We start from the raw sequence: 8,098 nt of genomic DNA, 5'->3' as shown, positions 1-8,098 counted from the left end.
AGTGCCACCACACGAGTTTCTGTCACACCATCACCACCATCAGCTCAGCCTCCCCTCCCCAGTGACGAAACGACACCCATGACATCACACAGACGCTTTAATTCGTGGGGATACATGCAAACAGGAGGACTTTTAGGGGGAGAGAACGTGGGGGTGGGGAGGGGGAGTCAATAGGGGCGGGGCCGTCGACGCGGGCGGAGGGCGGGGCCTGCCGTTAGCCCCGCCCCTCGCCCCGCCTGGCCCCGCCCCCTCGGAGGGCTAACACCAGGTGCAGCACGGAGCCACCCTGGATCTTGTAGTCGGCCGCCGTCTTCTCGTCGTTCCTTTAAGAGGCGGAGCCAAAGGGTGGGAAGCGGGGCCTCCCCTAGCAAGCCACGCCCCCTTCCCGGATACCCCCTACACGGATATTAAAGCCGCCCTTTTTCCTGAGCCCCACCACAACCCAATGGGGGCACGGCCCCTTTAAGACACATTACCGCACCCCCCCCATCCTATCCCACCCCTCAGGCCCCGCCCACCGCACCTTTAAGCCCCGCCCACCGCACCTTTAAGCCCCGCCCACCGCACACGCCCCACCCACCTTCCCCCACACCCCAAGCACCATCAGGCCACGCCCTCCGCCCCATTAGAGCCCCGCCCCCTCGACCCACTTCCGCCCCAGGCCCCGCCCACTTCCGCCCCCAAGCCCCGCCCCTCCCCCCCTACATCTGCTTCCCGCTGTAGATGAGCCGCTGCTGCTGGGGGGGGATCCCCTCCTTCTCCTCCACGCGCTCCTTGATGCGCTCCACCTGCACGGGGGTGGGAGGGGGGCATTATGGGAGTATTATGGGATGGAAGGGGCCTACAGTTTCCCCCGGGCCAGCAGGCCGTACCTTGTCGGTGGGTTCGATGTCGATCTCGATCTCTTTCCCGGTCAGCGTCTGCACGGAAACCGGAATGGGGAACGGGGTGGGGCGACGCTTAACGTGGCCACGCCCCCCCCCAGCCCGGCACGGGACCCGCCCGCCGCGCCATCCCATAATAACCCCCGCAACGCCGCACCTTCACTTTGATCAGCATCGTGCCTCTGTGCCCGGCGCGCCGGAAGCGGAAGTGCGCGCAAGCCACGCCCACCCCGCTGCGCACCACTTCCTGCTGGACGCGCGCCGCGAGGCACGCTGGGAGTTGGAGTCCCAAGCGCGCACGCACGGTATTGGCCGCCGCTCGGCCAATCAGAGCTCGGCCCCGCCCCTTTGGAACGTACCATTGGGACCGCGGCGCGGGGGGGGCCGAACGGGCCGATTTGGGGGCTGAAAAAAGGGAATTCCGGGCAAAAATGAAGGGAAGGGAAACTCACCGGGAGGGGAGCGCCGGCGGGGTGCGCTCCGGAGCTGGGGGGATATAAATAAACTCCTTAATTAATCTCTCCTAATTAACCCCCCTGCAGCTCCATTTAACCCCTGAACAACGCGTAATTAAGCCTTGGGCGGAGAAGCTAATTACGTCTATTAATTAACCCAATGCTCAGCTAATTAATCCCTAAACCCTCTCCTAATTACCGACCACGCCCCCCCTCCATTAATTACCTTCCTCTGCAGGTCGCTCTCCCCTTCTGATTCGCCGAGGAACTCTGAGGGGGAGGGTGGGGCCAGGAGTGGGCGGGGCTTCGCGGCGTAGCCCCGCCCACTCAGAGTGGAAAGCCCCGCCCACTCACCCAATGGCTGCGCGCGGAGGGGGCGGAGCTGGCGGCGCTGTGGGCGGGGCTTGGTGGGGGTGGAGCTAAGGAGGAAAGGGGGCGTGGCTTAGAGAAGGGGCGGGGCTATGGAGAAAGGGCGCGGCTGCGAAGGGGCGTGGCCTGGGGAATGGGTGGGGCTTAGAGAAAGGCTTTTAAAGGAAGGGGCGTGGCTTAGCGGGGGCGGGGCTTTGGGGAAAGGGGGCGTGGCTTCACGTGAAGGGGCGTGGCTTATGCAAATTGCATCTTGGGGCAGCCGTAGGGTTTGTGTGACGGGGGCGTGGCCACGGAGGGGACATGGCTTAGCACCAGCATCCCTTATAGTAGGAGGCGGGGCTTCTGGGGGAGGGGGCGTGGCTTTGTGGAAAGTGGGCGTGGCCTCTCACCATTCCGAATGGCCCTTCTGTTGCTGGGCGGAGCTCAGCGGGCGGGGCACAGCGCCTGAAAGGGGGCGGGGCTTAGTGCGGGGAGGCGCGGCTCGGTGAGCAGGCCCCGCCCCCTTTCAATAAGCCCCGCCTACCGGAAGGGGCGTGGCCCATGTCAGCCAGGTAGCGATGCAGGATTGGCAGAGAGGGGGGGCGGGGACCGGAAGGGGCGTGGCTCCACACCACGGCGTACAGCTGGGAGGAGGCGGGGCCATGCTTAGGCCACGCCCCCTCCTATACAGCCAAACCATTCCCATTGGTGACCCATGAACGTAACCCGCTCCCATTGGCCAAGTTTACACCACACCCCCTCTTAGGCTCCTCTCACCACGTGAAAGGGGGCGGGGCCTCCGTTTGGCCATGCCCCCTCCTTTCCACCCAACCCACTCCCATTGGTGCACCATGAATCCAACCCACTCCTATTGGCCCATTTAGGCCCCGCCCCTCCCAGGCTCCACCCACCGCGTGAAAGGGGGTGGGGCCGCCACTTGGCCACGCCCCCTCCTTTACACCCAACCCACTCCCATTGGTGCACCATAAAACCAAACCACTCCCATTGGCCCTGATAGGCCCCGCCCCCCCCCTTGGCCCCGCCCCCTTCAGGCCCCGCCCACCTGGCTGAGGTCGGGGGGGGGCAGAGCGCTCTCCAGGCGCTGCAGGAACTCAAAGCAGAGCTGCTCCAAGGCGTGAAGGAACGCGGCGCCGTAGGCATGGCGGGCCGGACCCTGCGGGGGGGGGGCAACGGGACCCAATGGGGGGGGACACGGGGGCACTGGGAGGGACTGGGGGGCACTGGGAGGGGATATGGGACACTGGGAGAGGATATGGGGGTCCTAGGGGGGACTGGGAGTGGATATGGGGGCACTGGAAGGGATATGGGGGCACTGGGGGGGACTGGGAGCGGATATGGGGGTACTGGGAGAGGATATGGGGGTCCTAGGGGAGACTGGGATGGGATATAGGGGCACTGGGACGGACTGGGGGGCACTGGGAGTGGATATGGGGGCACTGGGGGGGACTGGGGGGCACTGGGAGGCGATATGGGGGCACTGGAAAGGACTGAGGGCACTGGGAGGGGATTGGGGGTGGTTGGGGGTGGGACTGAGGAGCACTGGGAGGGACTGGGAGGGGATATGGGGGCACTGGGAGGGGGCTGGGGGGGATTGGGAGGCACTGGGAGGGACTGGGAGGGGATATGGGGGTACTGGGAGAGGATATGGGGGTCCTAGGGGGGACTGGGATGGGATATGGGGGCACTGGGAGCAACTGGGGGCACTGGGAGGGGATGTGGGGGTACTGGGGAAGGATATGGGGGTACTGGGGGCACTGGGAGGGGACTGGGGGGGATTGGGGGGCACTGTGGGGGACTGGGATGGCAGTGGGGCTGCCTGGAGAGCCCCATAGCGCTCCATACTGGTCCATACTGGTCTCTACCAGTCCATACTGCCCCTCAAATCGGCCCATACTGGTCTATACTGGTCTATACTGGTCTATACCGGTTCATGTTACCCATATACTGACCCCATACCGGTCCGTACTGCCCCATAACGATCCCACAGTGGCCCATACCGCCCCATACTGGTCCCTACTGGTCTATAGTGGCCCATACTGGTGCATAGTGGTGTATACTGGCCCATACTGGTGCATACTGGTGTATACTGGTTTGTACCTGCAGGTATTGGCAGCGCTTCCTGCGGTCCCATAAAAGGGGCAATATGGAATCGCGGAAATCCTGCTGGGCTTCGGCAGCCATCTGCTGCTCGTGGGGGGGCTGCGGGGGGTATGGGGGTGTGGGGGGGGATATGGGGGTATGGGGGGATATATGGGGGAGATATGGGGGGGTGTGGGGGGTATCGGGGGGCATAGGGGGGTATGGGGGGAGATGAGAGGATATATGGGGGGATATGGGGGGGGATGAGGGGGGAGATGGGGGGATGTGGGGGAGATACGGGGGGATGTGGGGGGATATATGGGGGGAGATGGGGCAGTATGGGGGGATATGGGTGGATGTGGGGGGAGATGGGGGGGATATAGGGGGATATGGGGGAGATATGGGGGATATGAGGGGAATGGGGGGATATATGGGGGGAGATGGGGGGATATAAGAGGATATGGGGGGAGATGGGGGAGATATGGGGGGAGATGGAGATGGGGGGAGATGGGGGGATGTGGGAAGATATATGGGGGAGATATGGGGGGGTATGGAGGAATATAGGGGGGATGAGGGGGGGGATATATGGGGGGAGATGGGGGGGTATGGGGGGATATGGGTGGATGTGGGGGGATATGGGGGAGATATGGGGGATATGAGGGTAATGGGGGGATATATGGGGGGAGATGGGGGGATATAAGAGGATATGGGGGGAGATGGGGGAGATATGGGGGGAGATGGAGATGGGGGGAGATGGGGGGATGTGGGAAGATATATGGGGGAGATATGGGGGGGGATGGAGGAATATAGGGGGGATGAGGGGGGAGATGGGGGAGTATGGGGGGATGTGGGGGGAGATGGGAGGATGTGGGGGGATATATGGGGGGAGATGGGGGGGTATGGGGGGATATGGGTGGATGTGGGGGGATATATGGGGGGAGATGGGGGGGTATGGGGGGATATGGGTGGATGTGGGGGGAGATGGGGGGATATGGGGGGATGTGGGGGGTATGGGGTGATATATAGGGGGATATGGAGAAGATATGGGGGGTATAGGGGGATATGGAGGTGATATGGGGCGATATGAGGGGTTATGGGGGGATATGGGGGGGGGAATGAGGGTAAAAAGGGGAAAATGTCCGTTAAATATCCCCCAAAAGGCCCCCAAATGTCCCCAAATGACCCCAAAATGTCCCCAAATCCTCCTCCGTTTTTGCCCACGTCTCCAAAATGGACCAAAAATGGACCCAAAATTGGCCCAAAATATCCCAAAAAGACCCCAGTTTGTCCCCATAGCCTCCCTCAATGCCCCCAAAGACCCCAAAACACCCCACAAGGACCCCAAAAAGCCCTCTAAAGACCCCATAAGAACTCCACAAAGCCCCAAAGACCCCAATAAGGACCCCAGAAAGCATCCTAAGGACCCCATAAGGCCCCCAAAAAGCCCCTAGAAGACCCCATAAGGACCCCAAAAAGCCCCAAAATACCCCATAAGGACCCCAAAAAGCCCCCCACAGACCCCATAAGGACCCCACAAAGCCCCCAGAAGACCCCATAAGGACCCCACAAAGCCCCCACAGACCCCATAAGGACCCCAAAAAGCCCCCCACAGAGCCGTAAGGACCCCACAAAGCCCCCACAGACCCCATAAGGACCCACCGCTGCCCCCCCCCCAATTTGGGGCCGTCCCTTCGGGGAAGAAGAGGTCAATGGAGTCGAAGAGCTGCGCCTCCGAATGGTCCTCCAGGAGCAGAGAGTGCACCGCCTGTGGGGCAGGGGGGGTCAGGGGGGGCAATGGGGGGAGATGGGGGGCAGGGGGGGTCGGGGGGGGCAATGGGGGGAGATGGGGGAGATGGGGGGCAGGGGGGGTCGGGGGGGGCAATGGGGGGGAGATGGGGGGAGATGGGGGGCAGGGAGGGTCGGGGGGGGCAATGGGGGGGAGATGGGGGGCAATGGGGGGAGATGGGGGGCACTGAGGGGGGCAGGGGGGGGAATAGGGGGAGGTGGGGGGCAGGGGGGGGCAATGGGGGGGTCAATAGGGGTCAATGGGGGGAGATGGGGGGAGATGGGGGGCAGGGGGGGTAATGGGGGGCAATAAGGATCAATGGGGTTAATGGCAGGAGATGGGGGAGATGGGGGGCAATGGGGGGAGAGGGGGGAGATGGGGGTCAATGCGGGGAGATGGGGGTCAATGGGGGGCAGGGGGGGTCAGTGGGGGGCAATGGGGGGAGATGGGGGGGCAATAAGGGGTCAGTGGGAGCCAGAAATGGGCAATGGGGGGAGATGGGGGGGGATGGGGGGGCAATAAGGGGTCAATGGGGGGAGATGGGGGGCAATGGGGGTCACTGGGGGGGGATGGGGGGTTGGGGGGGGTCAATGGGGGGAGGTGGAGGGGTGGGACAAGATGGCGGCCAATGAGACAAGATGGCGGCCATGCGATAAGGAGGGGGTGATGGGACACCATGGCGGCCATGGGGTTTGATGGGAAGGGCGGCGGCCATCTTGTGAAGCTCAAAGCATGATGGGAAGGCTGGCGGCCATCTTGAAAAACCCAATGGGTCAACCCAACCGTGGTGGCCATCCTGAAAAGCCCAAAGCATGATGGGAAGGGGGGCGGCCATCTTGAAAAGCCCAAACCATGATGGGAAAGACGGCAGCCATCTTGAAAGGCCCAAAGCATGATGGGAAGGCTGGCGGCCATAAACTTGAAAAGCCCAATGGGTCAACCCAACTGTGGCGGCCATCTTGAAAAGCCCAAAGCATGACGGGAATGAGGGGCGGCCATCTTGAAAAGCCCAATGGGTCAACCCAACTGTGGCGGCCATCTTGAAAAGCCCAATGGGTCAACCCAAGCGTGGCGGCCATCTTGAAAAGCCCAAAGCATGATGGGAAGGGTGGCAGACATCTTGTGAAGTTTAGTGGGCAAAAAATGGTGGCCATCTTGAAAAGCCCAGAGCATGATGGGAAGGATGGCAGCCATCTTGATAGCCCCAAAGGCCAACAGGAAGAGTGTCGGTGGCGACCATCTGGTGACGCCCAAAGGACAAAGGGAAGGTGGCGGCCATCTTGCTGCCGCAGGGGCCGCTGGGAAGGCTCGGCCCGGTCGCTACTCACGGCGGCCTGCAGGCCCAGGCGGAGGCGGACGCTGTGTTGAAAGCTGAGGGCTGCGGGGGCCGCCCGGCCCACGGCCTCCAGCAGGGCCAACACCCGCGGGAAGTGCCGCAGCCGCCGGGCCCGCACCACCTGCCAGGCACCCGCCAGCGCCACCCGCAGGGCGGAGGGGGAACTGCAGGGTGAAGGGGAGAGGGAGGGGGGGTCAGGGGCCTACAGCAGGCCCTATGGACCCACAGCCCGACCCACAGCCACATATCCAGCCCCACAGCCCGACCCACAGCCCCATAGCCCAACCCACAGACCCATAACCCCACCCACACCCCATAGCCAGCCCCATAGCCCGACCCACAGCCCCATAGCTCCACCCACAGCCCCACAGCCCCCCCTACAGGCCCGTAACCACTCCTGCAGCCCCATAGCCCTGCCCCATAGCCAATCCCCGGGCCCCACAGCCCAACCCACAGCCCCTTAAGCCCACCCACAGCCCCATAGCCACCCTTACAGCCCCACATTCTAATCCCAGGCCCCATAGCCCAATGCACAGCCTCTCCCATAGCCCCATAACCCCACCCACAGCCCCATAGCCCCCCCTACAGCTCCTCCCACAGCCCAATAGCCCCGCCCGCAGCCCCGCCCCACAGCCAATCCCGGGCCCCTACAGCCCCATAGCCCCGCCCACAGCCCCACACCGCGGCCCACCCCCCTCATCCCGCCCCCCCCCCGCCCGCCAGGCGCTCACCGGCAGTCTCTTTCGTTCATACTTCCGGCCTCTGACGTCACATCCGGCGGCGGTAGGCGGAGCGCGCGCCCTCCGCTCGGCCGCTCCTCCCGCGCTCCCCGCGCCGCGCCGCTCCCCGCGCGCCGGAAGTGACGCAAGCGGCGCTGCCGCGATCTCCACCCCTTCCCCCCCTCCCCACTTCCGCCCCTCTCCATTGGCTCACGGAGCGCCCAATCGGCGCGCTTTTTCCGGCCGCGTTGTGACCAATGGCAGCGCGGGGGTTGGTGCCTTTTGATGACGTCAAGCGCCTGCGCCGGAGGTGCCGCTTCAGAGTGAGAAGCGTGGTGGCGACCGCGTGGCGCCGAGTGCCCCATTTGCTCCCAGCGCTCCCAGTCCGACAACAAACAGCGCTCCCAGTACAACACGTTTATTCCCAGTGCCGCGCAGCGTTGCTCCCAGTATAAGACGGCCACCCTCCC

At 63.9% G+C, this 8,098-nt stretch overlaps 1 protein-coding gene across 11 annotated transcripts; it reads right to left on the bottom strand.

The window, feature by feature from the left end:
* Positions 1 to 79: 79 nt before the first annotated feature.
* On the bottom strand, positions 80 to 7,473 carry NEDD8 (NEDD8 ubiquitin like modifier). Of its 11 annotated transcripts, none has more exons than XM_046905049.1 (14): positions 7,412 to 7,473; positions 6,902 to 7,073; positions 5,447 to 5,552; positions 3,806 to 3,907; positions 2,751 to 2,861; positions 2,232 to 2,331; positions 2,098 to 2,152; positions 1,694 to 1,758; positions 1,566 to 1,609; positions 1,337 to 1,370; positions 1,042 to 1,230; positions 873 to 920; positions 706 to 788; positions 80 to 323 (listed from the first exon to the last, which is right to left on the bottom strand). In XM_046905049.1, the coding sequence occupies exons 1-14, from the start codon at positions 7,461 to 7,463 to the stop codon at positions 168 to 170; spliced, it is 1,317 nt and encodes a 438-aa protein (XP_046761005.1). In that variant the 5' UTR covers positions 7,464 to 7,473; the 3' UTR covers positions 80 to 167. The 11 variants fall into 11 exon arrangements, with proteins under 11 accessions (XP_046761005.1, XP_040510906.1, XP_040510904.1 ...); XM_040654972.1 differs by lacking the exon at positions 7,412 to 7,473 and having other exon boundaries at positions 80 to 180; positions 259 to 323; positions 6,902 to 7,170; XM_040654970.1 differs by lacking the exon at positions 7,412 to 7,473 and having other exon boundaries at positions 6,902 to 7,170.
* Positions 7,474 to 8,098: the final 625 nt, after the last annotated feature.

This window comes from Gallus gallus, chromosome 35 (genome assembly GCF_016699485.2).
Source record: "Gallus gallus isolate bGalGal1 chromosome 35, bGalGal1.mat.broiler.GRCg7b, whole genome shotgun sequence".
Classification (NCBI taxonomy): Eukaryota; Metazoa; Chordata; class Aves; order Galliformes; family Phasianidae; genus Gallus; species Gallus gallus.
Note: the sequence above shows the minus strand (reverse complement) of the source record. Positions and strands in the feature narration are given on the sequence as shown.